The 24,519-nt window shown below is 39.7% G+C and overlaps 2 protein-coding genes across 4 annotated transcripts in view; both read right to left on the reverse strand.

Moving 5' to 3' along the window:
* The window catches only part of LOC308663638 (uncharacterized protein), a 153,177-nt gene that overhangs the window by 111,606 nt on the left and 17,052 nt on the right, over window positions 1-24,519 (reverse strand). The window lies entirely within an intron of this gene.
* EMB (embigin) overlaps window positions 1-24,519 on the reverse strand; it is a 45,229-nt gene that overhangs the window by 13,195 nt on the left and 7,515 nt on the right. For 2 of the 3 annotated variants that reach the window (XM_081316219.1, XM_081316218.1), the window contains exons 2-7: window positions 22,016-22,096; window positions 18,434-18,511; window positions 13,153-13,348; window positions 8,750-8,838; window positions 3,734-3,873; window positions 3,172-3,454 (exon numbers count right to left, since the gene is read on the reverse strand). In XM_081316219.1, coding sequence (XP_081172345.1) covers window positions 3,172-3,454; window positions 3,734-3,873; window positions 8,750-8,838; window positions 13,153-13,348; window positions 18,434-18,511; window positions 22,016-22,096 — 867 coding nt within the window. The remainder of the gene's footprint in view (window positions 1-3,171; window positions 3,455-3,733; window positions 3,874-8,749; window positions 8,839-13,152; window positions 13,349-18,433; window positions 18,512-22,015; window positions 22,097-24,519) is intronic. The other variant, XM_081316220.1, reaches the window with a different exon arrangement.

Here is a 24,519-nt window from a genome sequence, read left to right on the forward strand (position 1 = left end):
TGATGTCCCGCTGCCTGAAAGCGGTCCGGGAATGGATGGGGAGAAACAGGCTTCAACTGAACCCGGACAAGACTGAATGGCTGTACGTACCGGGAAACCAGGAGATTCAGAACGTCCCACTGCTTAACATTGGGGACAAGTTACTTCCCCCTGTTGATAGGGCCCGCAACCTGGGTGTCCTCCTAGACTCGCAGCTCTCCCTGGAAGACCACATTGGAGCTGTGACCAAGGGGGCCTTCTCCCGGGTTCGACTAATTCGCCAACTACGGCCTTATCTGGACCTGGATTCCTTACGTACAGTCACCCATGCCCTTGTGACATCTCGCCTAGACTATTGTAACGCTCTCTACATGGGGCTGCCCTTGAGATCCACTCGGAAGCTTCAACTGGTGCAAAGTGCGGCGGCACGGACACTCTTGGGAGCCTCCCGATACTCCCATATCACACCTCTCCTCCGTGCGCTGCACTGGCTTCCGGCTGCCTTCCGTGTGAAGTTCAAGGTGCTAACGATGACTTACAAAGCCCTACATGGCATGGGTCCGGACTACCTTCGGGAGCACCTTCTGCCGATGTCAGCACCCCACCGTCCTGTGCGCTCCCACAGAGAGGGCCTCCTCAGGGTGCCACCGCTCAAGGAATGTCGGCTGGTGGCCCCCAGGGGGAGGGCATTCTCAGTGGGTGCGCCAGCCCTCTGGAACACCTTACCAACAGAAATCCGGATGGCCCCTGACCTCCGTACCTTCCGTCGCGACTTAAAAACTTTCCTGTTTCAGCAGGCTGGCCTGGCATGATAGCGTTAATTGGGGTCCCAGTTTGTGTTCATTAGTGTTTCTTATTATTTTTATTGTTCGATCTGTATACCTTCCTTCCTCTGTACACCGCCCCGAGTCCCTCGGGAGAAGGGCGGTTTATAAAAACTAATAAATAAATAAATAAATAAAATAAATAATAACATAATAAAACATAAACTAAGAATTGGAGAAATAATAAAATTAAAGTAACAGATTAAAACCCTTGATAAGTGATAACTCTTTTAAAAAGGGGATAGGTATTGAATTGAAAATCAATTCTTCCATTGTGGTAAGAGGCACACGTAGGCATGTGGTCTAAGTTATAAGGACATCATGCATGTCACGATATCATCTCACAAATGGCACAAAATATGCAGTTCTTATGCAGGATGATGTCATGATACACATGGGATTACTGCCTATCCCCCCCCCATCCATATCCATGAGTGTATTCCAGTCATCAGGCACAACTAAAAGAAGGCGCCTGAAGGCGAATCTCTTCAGGTGAAATCAATGAACATGAGAGACGCAAAGTAGGAATGAAGAATAAAGTGTTCTCCTGCACTATAATTTGCAACCAAGGTAATTTGTATTTTCATAGAGACCAACTTCAAGGCATGAGTTTCCCCTTTCAGTGGCCACAGATATTATTTTAGGATTTGCAACATTTGTCTCCCAGTCCACCACACCCCTTTCTGATATGCAACAAAACCCCAAAATGAAAATGCAACTCAACCTCCTTGCCAAATTCAATTCTAAAACATGAAATATTTACGCACATACAAAACCTTTATCTTGTTCAAAAATAAAGCATTTTCATGATTCCATGCATCATCTTTATTACTACTAAATAACACTAAACCCTGATATTTTGAAATAAGCACCATTTCCCTAGAGATGTTTTGAGAGGCAGATATGTCCAGTTATTTGTGCCCTGACTATGAATGGCTTTCAAAAGAAGAAGAAAATCCTCTGGTAAAGCTACTCTTAGTTAATCATAATAAAGCAGGGGTGGCAGTCAAGGACTTATGGGCATCATGTACTGTCTGAGGTTTTTCCTGCAATAATTGCTGAGAAAGACCCCAGCAAATTCAGCAACACAAATTCGCTAGCGACATATGCTAGAATTTCACAGATGGACAAAATGACTCATTTGCTTGCTGGCTCAAAATTGAAAATATTTTTTTAGGGAAAAATCATTTTGTCCTGCGTACACTATTGAGCCAGGTTCTTCCCACTGAAAGCAGCCCTGTCAGCCACATCTGCATCATGTGTTGTGATTCAGGGTGAGCCTGTGGGGTCGGCAGTTGGGTTGGACGACTCAGAGGAGGAGGGGGGTGTTGAAGAGCTTGCTGAGGGGGTTGGAGAGCTTGCTGATGAGAGCCCTCAGCCAGGCCCCTCCCACCTGGTCACGACGCAGACCCAGCTGTGTGAGCCTGACAGCGTGGATGAAGATGACCCACAGATGGCCCTGTTCAAGGACACCCGACGCAGGAGGCTGTCAATCAGGAGTAAAGAGAGGAAGGCAATGGGGCACCTTGGAAGGAGGCAGAGAGAAGCCACGCCCTGAACTGTATAAAAGGGGAATGCATGGGAGGGATGGTTTGCTGAAGGCAACCGCTTGAATAGTTCCTGTTTCATAGCTCCTGTTTCATGGTTGGTGTCTTGTTTTGCTGTTTTATGTTAATAAATTTGGCGGGCTTAATTCCAGCCTCTTGCCATTTGTAAAGGGGTTGTCCCTGCCTTTTCTGCAGGGCCGGTAGCAGGCTGGTACAGAACATCATGCAATGATGCCAAAATGATAATATGCATACAGTCAACGCCCTTTTACATTGATGTTTTGATGTCTGATGTATGTACCCAAATCATGCCATTTGTGTCATGGTGTAGTCACATTTTGTTGTGTACGCCACTCTTGCTTGCAAGAACTCTGTTCACTTTTTAAATGTAGCCCTGAACCCATTACATGAAGGTAAAATGCAATCATCCACCAAGAAAAAGTTGCCTAATGTTATGGTTTATTGCAATCTTTCCTAACTTTGCATGCTCCATTCTGTTGGACTTACATTCCTACAATTCCTCTTGCATTATATATTCTGGCTCAGGAATTCTAGACGTTATGGGAACATATCAGCTCAGACTTTTGGTAGAAGCCATATTGATGTTCCACAGGTCATCATACATCATGACACAAATTATACCTCTGCAAATTATTTTATCTGCATAATTTGTGTGATGACATAACACATAGCCCATGAGATCTCCAAGAAGCTCCATTCATAAACATAGGTTTACCATTCATGTCATCCTCTGTTCTTATCACACAAAAAATACCAAATAAAAGAAGCATATTTGAATATGTTATTCCTCCATATCTTACCAGTATTCGCTTCTTTCTTTTTGGAGAACACTTCATAGATAAAAACAAGTGCTACTAAAACGATAACTTCAGCAGCTATCACAAGAAATGGTTTGAGAGGTGTCAGATAGGTCAGGACTTTGAGCGATACTTTTCCTTTGCTTTCACCTAGTAGAAATCCAGCTTTGCACCAGTAAGAACTGCTATCTAATTCAGAGAGATCAAAGATCTTCAGTTTGGTAGTGTTCTCATGTGTCTGGATAAAGCTGTACTTCTTTGGCATCAGGGTAGAATTGATAACAACCTGACAGGAGGAAAAAAGAGTGAAGAATCTTCATCATAAAGTCATACATCACTAGAAATTCCAATATATAGATATTTAAATATATAAATGAAGATTCTAGGAGGAAAATTATAACAATGAAATAGAGATGTGAAAAGGAAATTTTAAAAACCCAAAATCTATGAACATTTGATTCACAGTCTAGCTTGGGCAAAATGGCTATATTACAAAAGCATATCTTGAAAAATATCTTGAAATAATGGGGGTTGGATTCCTCCTGTAAAGGGAACAGAACTTTACCTCTCCACTTCCATTATTTGAATACCAGGTCCAAAAACTTGGGTTAATGGGGGTTTTCCCATTTCCAACATCACAAGTCAAGAGCACGGTGTCACCCACATAACTGATTATATGCTCAGACTTTACATGGACTTGAGGCACTAAGGAAAAACAAAAAAGAATTGTGATGTCGTATGAGAAGAGCACATCTTTCTTCCCCTATCCTTACCTCTTTCTATATAGGTACAATTGAAAGCATCCTGTTGTATCGTATTACTGTGTGGTTTGGAAGCATTACTGTTTCAGACAGGAAGGCTGTGCAAAAGGTAGTGAAGATGGCAGAAAAGATTATTGAAAGTTCACTGCCTTCTATCCATAGAAGTGATGCATGACCAGGGTCCTCAGTATTGCCAGGGATGCTACACATCCTCTCCATGACCACTTCTCTTTGTTACCTTCTGGGAGAAGACTTCATGGTTCCTGAAGTAGAACAACTATATTCTCTAATAGGTTTATATCATATAGAATCAACCTTGTTGACTCTCAAGACTCTTTTTTCTGCTAAGTATTCAAAATGGACTGTTTAATACACACATACACACACACACACACACACATTTTGGAGAGCGGGCATCAGAATTACATTTTTAAATGTGTGCCAGTGTGTTCACAGAAAAAAAAGTGATAATGAAGGTTATCTTATATGATAGGGCTCAAAGATGAGGTTGTATGAATGTTTTGTGGGTCCATAGACACATACATATGCTTCCATTACTGTACATGACTGGCTAGCGAATTCTGAGAGTTGACATCCACATCTTAAAGATGGCAAGGTTGGGAAACCCTGCTGTACAGAATAGAGCCAAGCAAAGTGATGTTTTTTGTGATGTGAAATGTATATTTACATATTCTTTACACAGTACCTTTCTTTTTAGCTTTTATCCTTTTATTCTAATTTTCTAGACCCTCTAGAACAGACATGTCAAACTCGCGATGTCACGTGATATTGAACGATGTATTAGAGCTTTTTCCCCATTGCCGGCAATGGAGTGGGCGTGGTCTCTTCATGATGCGTCTGGCCCGCGGGCTGGCAGTTTGACACCCCTGCTCTAGAACTAATCTCTGTATGTATTCTTTGGTTACTAGCTGCCCAGAAAAAGAGAAGGGAAGAAGACAAGAAAACTAATAGATACAAATGAATTCATCAACTCATATCATTTAGACCTAAGAAATTAAGGTCAACCAAAAGGAAGACCTATCTATCATGATCACATGGCTGTTCCAATAAATACATTTTTTCCTCGTGAAAAATATCACATGCACATGTGCGTGCGCACACACACACATGCACACACTCGAAAGGGAGGGGGACATTTCAATTTTTTTTCTATCCATTGATTTCTACTGTCTCCTTTGTTTGAATTCCAGTGAACAGACTGCCTGGCCTTTTCAATCATTGGCAGCTCTGTACCATTTTCAACTTTAAAACATGAAATTTTGGGTACATCATTAGCAAGGCTGTCCTCTTAATTATTTCTCCATTATGTTTACAGTCAAAGCTATGATTTCTAATGTTTGCATCTGAGAGGAAAATCACTTCTACTTGGGCTGATATATACATCATTAGCAGCACTTTAGTATCATCATTAAAAGTTAAAACAATTATTTTGCACTGTAAGTTGAATGAATTATGAGAAATGCATATTTAAGAGAAATGCATAATAGAATGGACTTAAGAAAATCAAAGGGTCCAGATTAGGCAGAGGGAGTGTGCCTGGCTGAGGAATTCTGGGAATTTAAGTCCACAAGTCAGAAAAGGCCCACGTTTGAAGACCCCTGATCTATTCTAGGGCATCTCTGAAGGGACATGGTACTTGACTGAAATAGGTGCCTACGGCTCTTTGGGCAATTTCACTTGCCTGAGTTCCTGCAGCAATTCTAATAAAGTATAATTAAATCCATTTCCAATTTGAAATGATAAAATAAAAGAGGGTAGATTCCAGGCTGAAAATCAATTAATGAAAAAAATGGACAGGGCATAGTCCATTTTAGGGACTGTTGCTTTCCGAGATCAGCCCTTCTCTCTCCCTGCCCTCATTCTGTGGAACAGGTTTGTTTTTATGAAGGCCTTTAAAACATGGCTATTTCATCAGGAAACCATTTCTGCCTCTTTCTCTTTCTTCGGAGTGAGTGAGCTATCAAGATATCACCCAATCCTCTCTCCTTCCAACTCTGCTTAGTCATCTCTGATTCAGTACAGGTTAGAATGGAACCAGAGATTAGCAAACAGGCCCTGGCTGCACGAAAGAAGTCCATTCTGCTGTAGATCATGAAGTACAGTTTTAAGGGTGAAGGTTAGAAGGGTTCTTCTAGCTACTGGCAGTAGGCTCAAGGTAGATTTTGTCTTCCAAACTTAACAATTTATATGGAAATAATGTCCCTGGTTACATCTGGCAATAGTTATGGTCCTAAGCATTCCTGGGAATTAAATCCCATGGAACTAACTTACTCAAAATTAACATTATTAATTGTTTACTATTGTTAATGGTTAATAATTGCTTCTGTGCAAACCAGTGGGACACAGAACAATTGAAGATGAGGTTTATGTGAAACCTCATAAATCATTTCCTACAAAGGTAGAAATTTGCCATTATATTTTTTTTAAAAAAGCACCATGCCTGCAAGTTAAATAGGGTTCTCCTACAGTGGCCTGAAAATTTTCACTGTTATGCAGATAATCTAATTTAACATGACCCAAGCTTTTTGTACCAGCAGCCAATAACTGTGGAAACCTAGTTTCTGCTATTTTTCTCATCCAAAAACTGACAAGCCAGCAAAACCAAAAAGAAGTTTTTGCACACTAACTGTTAAAATTCCTGACCAAGAGAAAACAAAAACTTGAGCTTGCCAGAGCCAAGCATGAGGAGCTATTTAGAACATCCTGGTTTGAGCAAATTTGTTTTGCTCACACCATTACCCAGCCACAAAATATAGCAGTGTGAAATATATTGCTCGTGTCTCACTGATAGATTAGAGCTGAACAAATACAGCATAAAATAAAATGTATCTGATCATTACCACTTTCCAGTCTGATTAACATTCGGCTGCAGAGTGTAATATTTCTGGCTATGATTTTTTTTTTATCCTAATGAAATTTTCCTTCTTAGCATGCATTGTTTTATGATTCACATTAAGCAATGGAACAAACGCCTATGAAACACTAGTTATGATTATGTGAGGATGATAGATACACAACAACCCATTACATTGTTCTTGATTTAGCACTTTTGCAGCAGTTCTACTGCTGAAATTACAGTATATGGATTAGTATACAGACAGAGAATTTTAAACATCCTTGATGATCAGTGTTGATCTTTAATCCTCCCATACTCAATTTTTTACTTCCAAATGTCCATGCTATCATGAAAAAGCAATTTTCTTACCAAAATGATAAGAGCTGTTCCCATCAGAATATTGCAAATGGGTCTGGAAATGCATAGCTATTTCTGCAAATGAATAGCGCTTTGCAGGAAACTATCCATATCAGAAATTCCCTTGAGGTTGTAATATCAGGCTTCAAGAACTGACCCAACTAAAGGAACAGTGAAGCTGAATTCTTTTGGGTGTCTGATGCTTGATTAGGGCTTAGATTCACATTTAAACCATACAGTGTCCAAACTCTAATCCTATAAAACATCATTTTGCAAAGGGACAAGTAGAATACTTTCAATAGCATTGAAAGTGAATATATTTACAGCCCCAGCAGTGTTTCTTCAAAATGCATTTGCTCAGTTTTAAAAATCCGTGGCTGTATATAAAAGGCAAGGAATCATTAACGTTTAATGGACAGAGTCCATTAATCTGCATCACTGTTCTATATTTAGTCATCTCAATAATTCAACAAGTTACGTCTTCAGTGGAATATCATTTTACAACAGATGATATTGTATTATCGGTAAAAAGGAACAGCAACAGTAAAAACTGCTGCGACATTCCATGCAGACTGAAGGAGAGGGAGGAATAAGCTTAAAATGAAGAATGAAAAGAAATTAGATTTAAAGGAACCAGTCTTGATATGTTAAATTAGGTCTTAAAAGAACTTAGTATTTTGATGCTGTATAGCAAAATTGCTCCTTCATGTTAATGAGAAAGATATATGTTTTGAGTTTGATTTCCAACTGCTTCATATTCATTACAAGCAACATTTTGCTAGCCTTGTTGTTTTTTTCAAAAAAAAAGTTGTGCATGTTGGTAGCACTGAGGACTACTGCGGTTGGTCCAGTTTTTTCCAGGTTTTCATGATTTTTTTAATTGGGATGGTGGAGAGCTTACAATATTAATACAGATAGTCCTTGACTTATGACCACAATTTTTCTATTGTTAAGTGAGACATTTGTTAAATGATTTTTGCCCCGTTTTACTCCCATTCTTGCCTCAGTTGTTAAGTGAATCACTGCAGTTGATAAGTTAGTAACCCGGTTAAGTGAATTTGACTTCCCCATTGACTGCTTGTCAGGAGGTCACAAAAAGTGACCACCTGACCCTGGGACACAGCAATGATCATACATATAAACCAGCTGCCAAGCATCTGAATTTTGATCACATGGTCACGTGGATGCTGCAAAGGTCATAATTGTGAAAAAATGGTCATAAGTCAATATTTTTCAGTGCTGTTTGTAACTTTGAACAGTCACTAAATGAATTGTTGAGGATTGCCTGTATGACAATCTATGGAGATTCTCAATCATCCAGCTCATGGTTATGCAAAAGGTGCTTTTTCCAAAAGGCAACCCGACTTTCTTTTTTTTTTCCTTTGAAAGATTTTTGCTTCTCATTCAAGAAGTTTCTCCAGTGCGTGAAGCTTCAGAAAAACTAATGAGAAGCAAAATGTTTTCAAAGGAAAATAAATAAATAAGAAGCTCCAGTTGCCTTTTGGAAAAAGCATCTTTGGCACCTTTGAGCAGAAACGGTGGGGGGCAATTCTCTGGTTTGCTGATAAATGGTGTGTTTAGGGAAGGGTAAATTCTTGGATCTTACCTTGTAAAACAAATGTAGCATTTATTTCTGGTTTAGTTTTATAAACGCATGTGTAATTCCTCATCTGGTCTTGGTTTCTGACTTTTATCCTTAAAAAAATAGTTAAACAAGTGATAATAAGTAAAAACAAAGAAAATAAATATGAAAACAGTAATTGAAAAATAGTACAACAGAAATGCTCTGGATTGATAAATGTTGACATGCAAGCAGTTTGTTGAAACAAATGCAGATTTATGATGGCTGAAATATTTAGTCCAAATAGATCATCATAGTTCAGATAACTACAGATGGAAAGAACCTCAGTCATCCTCTAATCCAGGGCTTTTCAACCTTTTCACCAATTGTACCACTTTCAGGATATGGAAATATTTGAGTACCACCTAGCAAGGTGTCAAAAACTTGATGACCAAAAAAATAAATAATCCCTGCTCAAAATTGCAATTGCACTGAAATGACTTGTGACCATTTTTCACACTTATGACCATTGCAACATGCCCAGGGTCATGTGATTTATATTTGGATGCGAAGGTTCATTCTCCAAGCTTGTGGGTTGGTTTCCAAATGTTTCATTACTAGGCTAGATAACATCTTCAGCAGAATTTAAGGGGTGTCTGTCTTCTGATTATAAGGGCTTCAGGTGTGGGTGTGCCAAGTGAGGGTCTTGTGATGGGTCGGAAACCAACCCACAACCTCGGAGAATCCACCTTCACCTCACCCTACACTGAGCTACAGATATTTGCCACCATTGCAAACAAGATTAAGATTATGCCCCTACCTAAGGCAGCTTACTCCATTCTTGAAAGTCTGCTGCTGTTTGGAAAATGGTTCCTGCTCTCCATCCAAAATCTCCTTCCTTATAATTTAATCATCCTACAGCTTCTTGACTTCTCTTCTGGAACAATTCTGTTCATTTAACTATGCAACAGCGCTTCATATATAACCAGCTACTAGTTTAAGAACAAGTTCCATTCCTGACTGTTTTTAATCCACTTGTATGAACTAGTTCTTACCAACAGACTCCCTACTACTAAAAAAGGTGGATAGAATTTTTCTTTCTCAAGTTAATGAATCAGTAAAACCATGCAATGTTTTTATGGACTGATGAAAACCACTAAAAACAAGCTGTGTATTTAAAAAGTGTAATTTCAATGGTTCATAATTCACTGTGTGACTTCGCCAGTTTGTTGGCTTAAGGAAGGACAATGTCCTCTGCCATTTTTTAGTAAAAGGCAACCTGTCCATAGTTGAAACTTCTTAATCCAGAGACTGCCACTATTGTATCATTCCACAATAAAACCAACATCTCCAACCGTACTTTTTTTCTTTTCTTTTTTTTCCTTTCAGCCCTTTATTGTGTCGGTTCTGCTTCTCTGGATATAGTTTATCAGTATCCTGCCTCAGTGAAATACCTAGAAAGAAACTTGAAGTCTACATCTTATAGTTGCAAGCTGCTTGCAGCTCTCAAAAGGCTTAGCTGAAGTACGAAGTACACTCCAAAAGTTATCAAATTATAAATTTTAATGTAGCAAGCAGAAAAAATGGTAAATCCAACTGTGAACAATTCTTTCAATCAGAATAGAGCTTGAAAGTCTTCTAGTCCAATGGCCTGCTCAAGCAGGAGACCTATACCATTTCAGGTGGGTGGCTGTCCAATATTTTCCTAAAAACCTCCAGTGATGAAGCGCCCACAATATCTGAAGACAAGCTGTTCCACTGGTTAATTCTTCTGACTGTTAAGAAGTTAATTCCGGCTTCTGGTTTGCACACGCAGAGTTTTCAGGTGTGCAGAGAGAGCTCCCTCCCTGCCGTCTGATCTTTCTTCATTGGAGGACCCTGGGGGGGGGGCGACCACTGCAAGGAGGCCCTCCTGTGATCATGGAAGGGCAGCAGCCCTCCACCTGAATCTGGAGCAGCTCCTTTTGGCCCGAAGAAAAAGAGACTGGCCATCAACATGGCCGATCATTAAGCCATTCCCTGCCGAAAGCCAAAAGCACCATCTAGCACAATGAAGCAATCTGGAGGACTTGGGTGAGACCTTTCCTTTCTTATCCCCTTAACTGCCTGCCTTTGGGACTTTTTTGAAAATTTTCTCACGCCCCCCCCCCTTTTTTTTAAAACAAAACAAAACAAAAACAACTTTTGTATACTTGGGGGAATAACATTTTAAGCCTTAAAGCGAAGAGAGAAAAAAACACCATGTGATTAAGCAAAGAAACTAAGCAATCTCATTCCTACCTATTAAAAAGCTCATATTTTTGTGGGGATCTACTACCCTATTTTCTGTTTAAGATGTGAACTAAGGAAAAAAGAATGGACTAATTATATAAAAGCTTTATATTAATTTGGGGGGAAAAAGAATTTTACAACTTATTCTATATGCTACTGATGACATCCTGTGGCTAAACTTGGAATTGCAAGTAAACCTTTTGCTTATTCTGACAGCTGACTAAACAACAGAGTTGTCCTTGATATTATCTTCAAAGACAAATGTGGGAACACCTGGCACTGAAAACAACTTTTAGGAGCATTGGAGGTGGAAAATTACTGACTTCTATTAAAATAGCCTCCATGGAAGACTTAGCTGTAAACACTAATGAAATGGATGACTATATCCCACCACTTAACTACAAATTGATATTGGACACAATCTTGGCTATAACTGAGCAAATTAAAGCCAAACTGCATGATAAACCTGACAACTCAAAGTCACCAGATCAAACTTTGACCTTAAATGATGAACTGACAACCCAAAAACAAATAGAAGAACTGGAAATTAACACTGAAATAGGAGACTTCAAAGAACAACAAACGGAGCCTACAGACAACTTTGAATTCCAAACTTCAACTTTAACTACAAAACTTACAGTTCAAAAAACAACAACACCCGAAGAAAGCAACATTAAGAGCGAAGATATCAAAGGCCTTCAAATACAGTATGTTGAGGATACAGCTAATCAAACAATAACAACATTAGCTACTATGTTCTACCTAACCCAGATGGAAATGGAACAAGAATTACATCAAACATCAAAAACTGAGCTATTAAAGCAATATTTCAATGATTATAAAGGGGACACCAGCTTGGCAAAACTGTCATTTGATTTGGATGGTCTCTGTAGATTCAAATAAGAGGTAGAGGAAGAAAGGGAGACACATTTGAGAATTTAAAGACACTAAGATGGAAGCCTGATTGGCACAAAAGGAAGGCGAGAGTTAGATTTAAAGATTTAGACTTGTCTTTTTGGGGGGGATTTGTAAGGACAGAACTTAAAAAATCTTTTTTGATGGACTAAGGGGAATCTTAAAAAAATATATATATAAACTGATTTCATATTTAGGTTTTAGATTTTTAAAGGAAAACAAAATTAAGCTTTTAGAATAAAACTTTGAATTATACTATAGAATTTAGAATCTTATAATATAAGATAGTATTTTAATAAGTGTTGAATGGTTAAGACAAAAAATCTTTTTTAACAATTGGTGATTTGTTAAGATGAAAACTAGAATTTACTGTTAAATCATAAGAATGATTTGTAATGAACAATGTAAGTTTTGTAGACAAGAGAATTATTCTTTACTGAAATAGGGAATTGTAGGTTACCCAAAAAGTAAGCTTTCTTCTGTATATTATAGGCCAATTTAGAGTATTTTATTGCAATTAGGTAAAACTTAAAAACAAGATTTTGATATGTATTAGTCTAATTACATTGAAAACTTTCTTAATTGATTAGGTCATATCTAGAAATGTACTAACTTGATCACTTTGTCTATGTGAAAACTAAGGGAATCAGAGAGGGAATCTCTATTGATGCAACCTGAACTATTTACAAACAACTTGTTATTTGTTACTTTTCACTACCCAACTACCATATTGCTTGACAAATATATGTACCGTATATGTAAATATTGAAAAACCAATAAAACTTGAATAAAAAAAAGAAGTTGTTAATTCCATGTTGCTTCTCTCCTTGATTAGTTTCCATCCACTGTTTCTTATCTTGCCTTCTGGTGCTTTGGAAAATAGGTTGACCCCCCTCTTCTTTGTGGCAGCCCCTCAAATACTGAAACACTGCTATCATGTCACCCTAGTCCTTCTTTTCTCTATATTAGCCATTCCCAAATCCTGCAACTGTTCTTCATGTGTTTTTGTTTCCAGGCTTTTATAATCATCTTAGTTGCTCTTCTCTGCACTTTTTTTTCAAAGTCTCAACATCTTTTTTATAATGTGATGACCAAAACTGAATTCAGTATTCCAGGTGTAGCCTTATTAAGAATTTTTAAAGCGGTTCTGCGTGACAGTCTTTTAGCCACTTCAGGTGCCCCTCCTAGGGGGACCCTCCCTACTAAAAGATTGTTCCTCTCTACTTTAAACTATGTCAGCATGTAACATAAAAACCACTTACGTGTATCGAGTGCACCATTTGGAGTGGGTTTCATTCCTTCTGATGGTCTCCGGATTCATAGTTGCATTTCCTGAGTTCCAAGCAGTCTCCATTTTTTCCACGTTTGTGGTGTTGCTGATAACCAAACTACACATTAGTTCAAGTTCAGCTGGACTCGCTAATGTGATACTTTTTGTTTGAGAAACTGTGGAAAATCCTACAGAGAATATTTAAGAGATAACACTTCCTGATTAAAACAAAAGAATTGCAAAAAATGAGTGTATTATTCGAAGAACTTTTCAAAACAATTAGCACATTCAGATGAATTTGGCAATTAAAATCTTTAGCTTTCTAAAATATTGCAGTATCACATGCCACACTGAAACTTTGTTTCAGATACTCTAGAACACAGGTGTCAAACTTGCTTCGTCACGTGATGTGTTGTGACATATTGCGACTCTTTTTGCACTGCCGGCAATGGGGTGAGTGTAGCTTCGGTGTGATGAAACTGGCCAGTGGACCGGCAATTTGACACCCCTGCTCTAGAAGAAGTTGAATGGCTCCTGAAAAGGCCTTAGTAAGACAATGACAGGAAAATGTTGTATACCTAACATTTCACTCATAAAACAATTGCCATGGCTGTCTGATAATTGCTTGGTCTCTCATAGATGAGTTATTATACTACCTTTTAGCCTGTGCTTAACAGTGGGCATAAACTATCCTGTCATCAGAATCCAGATGCACCAGAATTTGCTATTGGCTTTGCATTTGGAAGCCTGTCACAACTCAAGGAGAACCAGTTCCAGATGAATCCAATCAAATTATTCTCTCCTGATAGGCAAATTTAGGAGAACACTAAAATGCCACATCAGTGTATCTAGTTTTCCAAAATGAATGACAGCTGAAAAAAATCTAATTGTTCACCGATTATTTTTTTAAAGATGTACTTACTTTCAGAAATTCAAATCACAATCTTGTAATTATTGCTTTCGTTTGAGAAAGAAAACAACCAAGTTCAGAGAGCAACAAGGATCCCACAGTTCAACCCTGAGCAACAAATATTCCCTTCTATTAGTTCAGATAATGCACTAAAATGAACAGGACTTTGGTTCAGCCACAGGTCTTTTTCACTCGGAATGCACCCTGGATAGAGCTATTAATCCCAAGCAGACTGCGAAGGAGATAAATGATGCATACCATGAACTCATTGCTCAAAAATTACATCATTTGCATAATTTATGATAATCTAATGACATGCAATATGGTTTCTATCAGATGTCTACATGTCTATCACCAGGAAAGCACTACTTTATCCACAGCCATATCTTTCCCACCTTCCATCATTGAACAGAAAATGATGGCAACTTTTGGGGGAGAGAATTCTCTTACAATGTGAATCAACAGATCGTATTGGTGCGGCATGTCAAAATAGTGCTAGAAAATGATCATGGTGAATCATGAGCAGTCATAAATGGGAAGCTGATGCAGCAGAAGACATGGAAGGCAAAAAGGCTATAGTAGAGTCTATGAAGACAATGGGGAAGATTAAATTCTGACAATGGAGTCCAAGAAGGCAGAGCTGGGGATATGCCATTTAAAGAAAAGGAGGAGACAGAAAAGGAGAAGTCAGTTATGCTAATAAAACTATTTCAGAGAGTCATTGTAAGATTGCATTGATGTAGTGGCTAAGTGGGACTTACCAATAAAATCAGCTACAGAATAGTAGCGGTCAGTATGGCTCTAATCTGCAAAAGATCTACTGGGAAGCTGTAACTTAGAGTCTTGAAGATTAACTGGTGCAAGCAATGTGAGGTTAATCTGCTTTTGCTACTTTAGGCATTGCTAAATCCTAATAATGTGAAAAACAGCTGAGTAGGAATCATTTCAAATCTTCTTCACTGTCTTCCAAGTTCTAAAGTAGCTACCTCAGTCAGAGTGTTGGCCCCAAATGACTTCCAGTGTAGATGGAAACAGTGCTCTGAGCACCAGGCAAGAAATGTCAGATTCAAGATGATCTGTGTTCAAGATACTATGCACCAACTTGCTAAATTCCATCCTTATCAACATCTTTATCTAATCTATATCATATGTATATGCATATGTACAGTATATGCATATGTGCATGCATATGCATTTGAATATGTATCTAATTCAATCAAATAAGAGCTGGAAGAGACCTTGGAAGTCTTCTAGTCCAACCCCTTGCTCTAGCAGAAGATCCTATACAATTTGAGACAAGTGGCTGTCCAGTCTCTTCTTAAAAGCCTCCAGTGATGAAGCACCCACAACTTCTGAAGGCAAGCTTTTCCATTGGTTAATTGTTCTCACTGTTAGGAAGTTTTTCCTTAATTTCAGGTTACTTCTTTCTTTGATTAGTTTCCATAATTTCTTGTCTTGCCTTTTGGAGGTTTGAAAAATAAGTATATGTATATGTATATATGTATAGGTAAAGGTAAAGGTTCCCCCGCACATGCGTGCTAGTCGTTTCCGACTCTAGGGGCCGGTGCTCATCTCCGTTTCAAAGCCGAAGAGCCAGCGCTTGTCCGAGGACGTCTCCGTGGTCATGTGGCCGGCATGACTGGACGCCAAAGGCGCACGGAACGCTGTTACCTTCCCACCGTAGTGGTCCCTATTTTTCTACTTGCATTTTTACGTGCTTTCGAACTGCTAGGTTGGCAGAAGCTGGGACGAGTAACAGGCGCTCACTCTGTTACGCGGCACTCGGGATTCGATCCGCCAAACTGCCGACCTTCCGATCGACAAGCTCAGCGTCCTAACCCACTGAGCCACTGCGTCCCTCTATATATGTATAGGCATCGATATCTATATATCTATCTCTATATCTCTTTATCTCTATATATCCATCTCTATATCTATCTATATGTCTGTTGTTCAGGACAATATGGAGGATGTGGGTTTGTGCATTTTCTGAAATCTAACAGAAAAGTATGTAAGAAACAGGCTTCTTGCTCGGAGAAGTTACGCTTTTTAAAAAATATTCTCCACCAAAATAACCCATCTGGCTACATGATTATTTAGCTGTAGTCCTTTGATAAAAATATGTGACCTATGATGCAATTTCTGAGGATGGGGCAATTCATTTACTTTTTACTAATTTTGCCAGTTTTGTTATTTGTAAAATATAACCCTTTGTAATTTCATTGGTGCTAATCTTTTGGACCTTTCTTTAAAGAGAAAGATTGAAAATTAGTTTCTATTAATCAGATATTTTCCAAATAGCTCATCCTTTTGGCCTGTAAAATTCATTTGCAAATATTCAACATGAGAAATGGGAGAATTAAATTCTTTTTGAATGAGCTTTGGCCGAAAAATAAAAAATAAAAAAATCCGGAAACTTAACAAAGTTAACAAAAAGGTACTGAACATATATAATGAAGTGACTCAGAAAATCAAAGCAGTTTAAATTCTTATGAATACAACTACCATATTAGGAGTACAGAATTCCAGATTACTTCTAGATGGAAACAAATATAAAGAAAACTCAAAATCATGATGCCATCTAGTAGCTATCTGGATTTTTGCAGCCCAGAATATGGATCTGGAAGTTTAATATGAAATAAAAGGATTGCCTCAGACTTTTTGGTAGCCACATTAGAGTAGGAGGAGAACAAGCTGAGCTGGAAGTCAGAGTTAAATGTGTCATGGTTTAGTGATTACATTGCCACAAGAGACCTAAGTCTGGTCCCCCATGAATTCTGTTGATCCTTATCTAGCACCAAGTTAGTTTTGATCACTAGTTGACTAGATTCTTGTATTAGTAGCAATGATAAACTCTTTAGTGCTTTGAATTTCAGAAATGCTCCTGGTTATTAGCGACTGATTATTATATTATACAGTGCAAAATTGCATGCAAAATTTAAACTTACAACCATGAAATGGAATGATGCATGCTGATTTGACAACCTCTTGTGTAAAAAAAAGCAACTAACAACCTACATAATGAAACGCTCACCCTTGCATAGGAACTGTTTTTTTTCCCCCTCATCAATTTCTGCCCAAGCTTTCAGCTAGTTAAACAAATTGAATCAAACAGTCTTACTGCATTCTAACCACTGTGTGGTGGCACAGTGGTTAGAATGTAGTATTGCAGGCTAATTCTGCCAACTGCCAGCAGTTCAGTTCTCACCAGCTCAAGGTTAATTCAGCCTTCCATCCTTCCAAGGTCAGTAAAATGAGGACCCAGATAGTTGGGGACGATATGCGGAGTCTATAAACTGCTTAGAGAGGGATGTAAAGCACTGTGAAGAGGTATGTAAGCCTAAGTGCTAGTATTAAATTACCTCAAATTTTACTGCTGATTAAAAAATATAACTAAACATCTCCTGCCCCCTTGGGTCATCATATTTCCTTACGTAGACAGACAAATAAAATGACCAAGGATGCACAAAAAAGCAGTGGAGTGGGATCACTTCAGACTCCCTACTGGTTTCCCCTCTGAGTTTCCTTGTGGGAAGCTGACAGGGAGCATCAGAAACCTCCCTCCCTCGAATTCCCACCAACTTCTACATTTGCTTTGCTTTGCAAGGAGAAAGTCCATGATGTAGCCAGCAGCAGGTAATTGACTGCGGCTGGATGGTGGAGGTGGAGGTGGAGGAGGAAGTGAGCGTGTGCAAGTCAGGAATGGTACATAAGGATGTGAGAGAGGCACAAGCATGGGATGGGAAGGGCATGTGGGCGTGGCCAGAGATGTCACAGAGAAAGGCAAGAGTGAGTGGGAAGGCAGTAAAGGTCAGTAGGGTGAAGACGTGCTGCGCAGGTCAGACAAGGCACATAGGGAGGCAGTGAGGGTCAGGGAAATCATCCAGGAGCTAGCCCAGGTTGAGGGAGTACATGGGGGGAAGGTGGCATAGGCCAGGGAGTAAGCATGGTGATTCCTTCCTCCCTATTTCTCCCTTCATTCCTTGCAAATAAGTGGCTGTTGTTGTTGGGGAGGGTTGTTGTTGGAGAAGGGTATGAGATATTGTGAGACTGGTTGGGGATCTGTCACAGAATATTGAACATGAAGATCACATGACTGCAGCAGAAGCTCAGGAGTGCAACTGCAGCCAATAGCACTGAAATACCCACAACTTTTCCAAATTTCATTCCCTCAGAGTCATAGATCCCAGATTTTGGACACATTCTATAAGTTAGTCCATGTGAGGTACCTTGTTGCCCTATGATGCATGGTTTCACCCAGATAAAGGTTATGAAAACATGGCCATAACCTTTAGTAGTACATAGGTTAGCCTACATCTCTCTTATCAGCCAATATTCAAGTTGAAGGTTAAGAAAAACATACCCTGTATGATAATGGTATCATTCAAGAAAGGGAGCTTCTCGCCTTGACCAAAGGTTTCCATAGTGGAAGAAGGACCTGCTTTAAGAAAAAAGTGACTGGATTTATTTCAAAGAAACATCACTGAAGACATGTCATGCTCATCAACTTCATATAAAAAGCTCCTCCAGATTTCTCTCAACTTAGCCCGTGTTATGATTTCCTTATACTATGTGCTATCCTCGATTTAAGACTATTGCTAATGGGGGTTAGGATTTACACTTAATATTAAACCATTACTTACTATTACAAAGAGAGTAACAAAGGACCTTTTGTTGTGGAAATGCCATATAAATCTCTTATTTATAAAAAAAAATTCTAATAATTATAATAAATCCTCTTCTAACAAATATTCCTTGGAAATAAGCAATAATCTAAATTATGGGAAAATATTGATTTAACATGACAATAAAGTTTAGGAGGGTGGAGAATCTGTTAAACGTACAAGTCTACTAATGTTTAATTTACATTATTTGTGTCAATTTATGTCATTTGTGGTCTTACATACATAGTGGACAAATCTTCTATCTAACAGATATTAGCCCATTGAAATATATCTGTTGTATCTGAAGTCTTCTAAATTAAAGTCCATTAAAATGAGGATTTATCATACATCAGACTTTCACTATTTTTCCTTCTGTAAGCTGTAGAACACACTTACCATATCATGAAATAATAATAATTACAACAGTAACAGCAATAAAAATACATTAAAGTATGCCAACTGATTCTAAATGACTCTAAGCGACTCACAAAAATTGAACAAATTATAGTCAAATTAATGAAAGATAAAAAAAATGGCAAGCACAATGAAGTAGGAATGAATCTAGATGATCCCCATTCCAACCTACCCAACCTCCAGGTACTGGGACATTAATAGTCTCACTTGGCTGACAAAGGATCAAAAGATATAATTGAGTATCATCAGCTTCTTGAGGAATCTGAATCCCAAACCAGCCGATGGTATCACCAGATGACCTCACCCAACAGTTTCATGTAGATGTTGAAAAGCAGGAGAGAGAGAGTAGAACCCTGCATAACTTCACAAAAGAGGGGCCTAGAAAGTGATCTCTCCGCCTGCAACAAATAACAACTGGAACTAACCCCAGAGAAGAGAACTTCCATAAAATGGTAAAGCCAATCCACAGAGCTAGCTAAGAAAGATGCCATGGTTAACAGTACCAAAAGTTACTGAGAAACCAAGCAGCACAAAAATGGATGCACCACTGCTATGGGAAGAGCCATGGTGGTGCAGTGGTTAGAATGCAGTACTCCAGGCTAATTCTGCCAACTGCCAGCAGTTTGATTCTCAATAGCTCAAGATTGACTCAGCCTTCCATCCTTCCCAAGGTCAGTGAAATGAGAACCTAAATTGTTCGGGACAATAGGCTGACTCTGTAAACCACTTAGAGAGGGCTGTAAAGCATTGTGAAGTGGTATATAAGTCTAAGTGCTATTGCTATTGCTATTTCTTTTGCCTTCCTGGCTAAGGTCATCGACAAGCACAAGCAAGGCTGCCTCAATGTTAAACCCTGCCTGAAACTCAAGTGATGCATTGGAGGCATGGCACGTTTGTGAGGGAATGTTTGAGAGGTGCAATGCAGGCCAGGGATGGTATGCAAAGGTACAGATCAAGGAGAATGCATGAGTGTTCACTGGGATGAATTATCTTGCTACTCCCACTTCCCAGGCAGTACTGAATTTCAATTGGTTGTGATTACTTGTTAATTGTTCTACTTCACTGTTGTTTTTATATTGCTCTTTCTGGATTATTGTAAGGCCTTCAGAACCTCTAGAAATCAAACAGTATATACATTAGAGCAAGTTTCTCCCACCTTGACCTACACATTGAAAACAGGAATAACCTTATTTAGGAACAATAACAGCATTAGTTCTTAAAAAGTTTTAACAAGTCTTCTGATTCTGCAGAAGTTGGACTCCTTTTAATAACATATTGTCTATAGTATTTGGCTAGCTGTTCTATATTCTCCACCCTTCCTGTAGGTGAGGTAAAATTAATGGCAACAAACATGTTTTATTTTAGAATATACAACTTTGCTTAGCTACATGGAAAGAGAAGTCCAACAGAGTTGAAGGGTTTCAAAAGAACCCTGCTGGGTCTAAAGGAAGACCTGTCTTCAAGACCAATATCCTGTCTCGCCCAGTGCCCAACTAGATGCTTTCAGGAAGCCTTTAAGCAATGTTTGAAGACAAGAGGCCTACCAACTGACAGGAAATCTGCTCAGGAAACCATTCAGAGACATAAACATCTAAACTTCCCTTAAGTTTAGTACTCGGGACCACATTATAAAACAAGCACCAACGAAACACTTTTTGAATCCAAGCCACTTCAGTGAAATCACCTGCCCATGTGTTCAAGTTCTTTTTATCATGCTACAATAATCTTTTGCAACTTTTTTGTACAACTTGATCACAAAGTGGTAAAAGAGCTTATGCACTGATTCTGTTTGTCAGTGAACAATCGTATCCCTTACAATCATATCTCTGAACTTCAATTATATACCAAAGGAAGTCAACACAAGGAAATTCCTCCCATGTAGCCTTTCAAGATTTATTTGAGAAAAGGGACATCCACAGAAGTGACAAATGATGGAGAAATAAATAATGTAATAGAAAACAATAAATAACAGAAAAAGAACCTCAACTCAGGAGCAACAATATCTTAGTCATTATGTGCCACCATCTACAGAAATTATTTTTAAAACCCTAGAAGCTCCCTTTGTAGAGAAGTTGGATGGCAGATTTTGTAAGTTAAACTATACTAAACATGGATTGGCCAGAACTTTAAGGACAATAAGCTTTCTGAAGAATACACACCCTCTGGAATCTTAGCACAAACTGCTTCAGAATACTTTAAAACCTAAAAACCTGTAAATCCATTCATCACATCCTTTCAGCATTGATTGGAATTTCTATATTCCATCAAGAATTCTTTGAACAAGAGAGAAACAAGAAGAGGTAAACGTTGGGGGTCCTTCTTCACATCACTGAGGGTATGTTATAGCCTAGAAACATCCAAACCAGTAATTATCCAGCGAATACATCTGGTTTTTATACACTAAGATGGGAGACAGTCACCAGAGTAATATTTCTGTCTATCAATCTAAATACTGTATATTCTGCAGCCTTCAGAATTTTGCTACGTGATATTTTTAACTCACCAGAGGCTAATTCCCATGCTGCTTATATCTAGCAAGAAAGCTGTTTCATATACCTGTCTGGATTGAAAAATGTAGACCCACCCATACATGACAAACAGCATAGCATGCTTTAGCTGACAATGTTTTAAGATACATCAATCTTAAAGTGTTTCTTTCTGAAACAAGAGTCCAAATTCCCAAGGATGAAGATCAGGTTAACAGGAGTGGGCTTGAGCCCAGTCACAGTCAGGCATGATAAGAGGTGAAGCTCAGCCACATTTGGAAAGTCACAGGTTCTTTGACCCTATCTTACAACTATCACTACAATTTGAAATAATACATGAGTGAAAACTGAAAAATTCAGAAAGAAAGTTATGGGTTTTACCTGTGCTGGAGTATTCCCAAGTTGTACGTCTAGAAATTTCTGTCATTTTCTGACTGGTATTTTCTGATGGAGTAAAAGTCTCTATTTTTAAATAAAAAATAAAATCCATAATTAGTTACAGCAATACAGATTATGTATTTCTTTTAACAGATTTATGGTAAAGAATAAGTGAGAACAACATGTTGGTAACCCTTGCTATTCCTTTTATCAATTTCTTGCAATGTTTTATTGATATTTGGTTGGTTGCTTAACAACTTTCAAATATGTTTTAGTGGACATAGCAATCTTTAAGTCAATTTAAAAGATATTTTTTTCATCATGGAAAGGAAATAATTTCTGCTGTTCCTTCTCTAAGTTGCTTTTTTGGCAATTGTATTCCAGGGTTCTCAAAATCTATTTGTAAAGTTGAAAAGTGAAACAATTAATATTGCATTAGTTATGACTCACAATATAAAAAAATACATTATTGATGCAATGACTGGCTAGGTGGGTGAATATATTTAATTTTAATTTAATTTAATAATATTTCTATACCGCCCTTCTCCCCGAGGACTCAGGGCGGTTCACAGGGCAAGAATAAGATACAAAGTTACAAATATTAAAAGGAAATTAAATAATTGCCCGATTTTAAAACAATTGATATATTACAATTATAAAACCCCAAAGATAATATTAAGAATACAAAACTAAAAAACCCCACCAATCCCCCATCAGGCTAGGCCGGCTTGTACAAACAAAAACGTCTTGAGATCGCGACGAAAGGAGCGAAGATCGGGCGCCATCCGGAGCTCTGCCGGTAACTGATTCCATAGTTCCGGAGCGCCCACAGAGAAGGATCTCCCCCTGGGGGCCACCAATCGACATTCTCTGATCGGTGGCACCCTGAGGAGACCCTCTCTGTGGGAACGCACAGGGCGAAGGGAGATTGATGCCGGCAGCAGGTGTTCCCTGAGGTACTCCGGCCCCCTGCCATGTAGGGCTTTGAACACCATTACTAGTACCTTGAATCTCACCCGGAAGGCAACTGGTAACCAATGCAGCTCACAGAGCAAAGGTGTAACGTGGGAGTATCGGGAGACTCCCAACACAACTCTCGCAGCTGCATTCTGTACCAGTTGGAACTTCCGGGTGGTCCTCAAGGGCAGCCCCATGTAGAGAGCGTTGCAGTAGTCCAGACGAGAGGTCACGAGCGCATGAGTGACCGTGCATAAATCATCCCGGCTTAGATAGGGCCGCAACTGGCGCACCAGGCGAACCTGGGCGAAAGCCCCCCTAGTCACAGCTCCTATATGGTCTTCCAAGGTGAGCCGTGAATCTAGGAGGACTCCCAAGTTGCGAGCCCTATCTACGGGGGGTAATAATTCACCCCCCATAGCAAGAGGTGGAATGTCCGAATAAACCCGGGATGAAGGTATGCAAAGCCACTCAGTCTTGTCAGGGTTGAGTTGAAGTCTGTTCCTCCCCATCCAGACCCGAACCGCCTCCAGGCAACGGGACATCACGTTGAGGGCATCACTGGGGTGGTTTGGGGTCGAAAAGAAAAGCTGGGTATCATCAGCATACTGATGATACCCAACTCCAAAACCACGAATGATCTCACCCAGCGGTTTCATGTAGATGTTGAACAGGAGAGGCAAGAGGACCGACCCCTGAGGAACTCCACAAATGAGAGACCTCGCAGTCGACCTCTGCCCTCCTGCCAACACCGACTGCGAACGTCCCTGGAGATAGGAGGAGAACCACTGTAAGACCGTGCCTCCCACTCCCAATCCCCTGAGACGCCGCAGCAAGATACCATGGTTGATGGTATCAAAAGCCGCTGAGAGGTCTAATAGGACTAGAACAGAGGAATGTCCCCTGTCCCGAGCCCTCCAGAGATCATTCACCAGCGCGACCAATGCCGTCTCCGTGCTGTGCCCGGGCCTGAAACCCGATTGGTACGGGTCTAGATAATCCGCTTCATCCAGGACCAGAGGGAGCTGATGCGCCACCACACTCTCAACAACCTTCGCAAGAAAGCGAAGGTTGGAGACAGGACGGAAGTTGTTCAATACAGCTGGGTCCAAGGCAGGCTTCTTGAGGAGGGGCCTCACCACCGCCTCTTTCAAGACGGCGGGGAAGCTACCCTCGTTCAAAGAAGCCGATATAACTGCCTGGAACCAGCTGCGTGTCCTCTCCCGGGCTGCAAAGACCAGCCAGGAAGGGCACAGGTCCAATAAACATGTGGTGGTGCTCAGCCTCCCCATGATCCTGTCCACTTCCTCTGGAGTCACAGAATCAAACTCCTCCCAGGTGATATCGACAAGACCGCCCGTGTCCTGATCGTCAGACTCTGCCCAGTCAGAGTCCAGACCGGTCCGAATCCGAGCGATTTTGTCCGACAGATGTTGGTTAAACTCCTCGGCACGACCCTGCAAGGGATCCTCCCTCACCTCCTGATTTAGGAGGGAGCGAGTCACCCTAAACAGGGCGGCCGGGCGATTATCTGCGGACGCGATAAGGGT

Source organism: Vipera berus (assembly GCF_964194415.1).
Source record: "Vipera berus genome assembly, chromosome: 2".
NCBI lineage: Eukaryota > Metazoa > Chordata > Lepidosauria > Squamata > Viperidae > Vipera > Vipera berus.